Source organism: Mesitornis unicolor, unplaced genomic scaffold (assembly GCF_000695765.1).
Source record: "Mesitornis unicolor isolate BGI_N332 unplaced genomic scaffold, ASM69576v1 scaffold1080, whole genome shotgun sequence".
Classification (NCBI taxonomy): domain Eukaryota; kingdom Metazoa; phylum Chordata; class Aves; order Mesitornithiformes; family Mesitornithidae; genus Mesitornis; species Mesitornis unicolor.
In genome coordinates, this window is record NW_010156042.1 from 97,656 (window position 1) to 99,240 (window position 1,585).

Sequence of the window (1,585 nt, forward strand, 5' to 3'; positions counted from 1 at the left end):
TGTGCATTGAAGCCAAATGCAGGAGCATGTGTATATACCACGCACACTGCAAAAGAATCTCAATCCTTGTAGCTCTTAGGAGCTCTAAATACAAAAAATATTAAGACACTGGAGTGGTAATTAATTCAAAGGCAAAAAAAAAAAAAGCAGGCTCATTCTTGCCTTACTGACATATCTTATAACTCAAAGAAACACACCTATCTATTAGCTCCTATTTAAACTTACATTTTCTGTATCATTTTTATGATTTTATTTTACCACTTAACTGGCAGGCAAACATGCGCCAACTCCACAAAACTGCAGATGTGACAATCTTCTTTTTAAAAACAACCCTTCACCTACTAAGAAAATGTACATACATTTGATATTCTCCTAGCAAAGTAACTGTAATATTAGAAGACTGTACATAACACGTCGATGACAATTTTTCAGTAAAAATATTTTCACACTAGGTTTATGCTTACCTGATTTGAAAATCTCATGCTAACATTCCGCTGATCCTCTGGAGGGATGTAACGTCCGATAGGGTCGAGGTCTTTAGGACTTACTAATTTGTCAGCTGAAAGTAAACAATAATAAAAATACAGAATGACTTGAGTACTTTCTGCAGCTTTTGTGAAAGAGCCACACAAATATGTTTTATGCAGTCAGTTCTGCTGCTACAACCTTTGTTTTAGATCAATGATTTACAGATCAAAAGGACATTCTGCAAAATTACATAAATTTTAAAACTAATTACTCGAGCATCGTTCTTGCTATTGCTAATTACAACACCGTAGTTTATCACAACAATCTTTTATTTTTTCACAGAGATGTGTTAAAAGAATATACGAGACAACAGATTCCACAACACAAAAGTGACATAAAAAGCCCTCAATGCACAACCAAGGAATTATTCTAGAGCTTTAACTAGAAATTCAATGGTTACCCTCAAAAATTGTTTCGATTTGAAGAAAAGCAGACAGCCTCTATCTCAAGGTGACCAAACAATCATAATCCTGAAAGGGACAAAGCATATCAAAGATACCTCTCAACATGAGATCTCACGAAGAAATGGAAAAAAAAAAATTGAAACATAGCAATTTCTGTATGGAGTTTTTCACAAGGAAAAAAAATCTCATTTTGACATGAAATTGTCCATTCCTTATTTAATTTCTGCTACAGAGGAGGACAGAGTGCATTTTCATTTCTCCTATATGTAAGTCAACAATTTTGCGCATATTCTTCAAAAGTTCTACACTAGGAAGTCAGCTCTCAGTTCAGAAGAGAAATAACTCATGACTCCATTAGCTTAATTCGGCGACAACAGAAAGCCAACACTGTCTTAATAAGAAAAATGTAAAAGATTACAAAACATTACCACAGACAAGTTCTGAACATACTGACATGTGAGACACACGAGTTACCAAAATACATTTTCAAGAAAGTAGTCATCTAAGCTCCAGTCCGCAGAGTCAGATTTCTTATGCTGGCAAAAGCCATGGCGGTTACTTACATTATTTGCAGTACTGCTGAAGTCATCAAATTGATTCACCAAATGACTGCAAGAGCAATGGACTCTGCCTCATAGCTCTTAAAAGCAAGA

At 35.0% G+C, this 1,585-nt stretch overlaps 1 protein-coding gene across 1 annotated transcript in view; it reads right to left on the minus strand.

The window, feature by feature from the left end:
• PHKB (phosphorylase kinase, beta) overlaps positions 1-1,585 on the minus strand; it is a gene marked incomplete at its 5' end in the record, with an annotated part of 40,476 nt that overhangs the window by 34,192 nt on the left and 4,699 nt on the right. Inside the window, one exon of the mRNA XM_010189530.1 lies at positions 465-559. Within this exon, the coding sequence (XP_010187832.1) occupies positions 465-559 (95 nt within the window). The remainder of the gene's footprint in view (positions 1-464; positions 560-1,585) is intronic.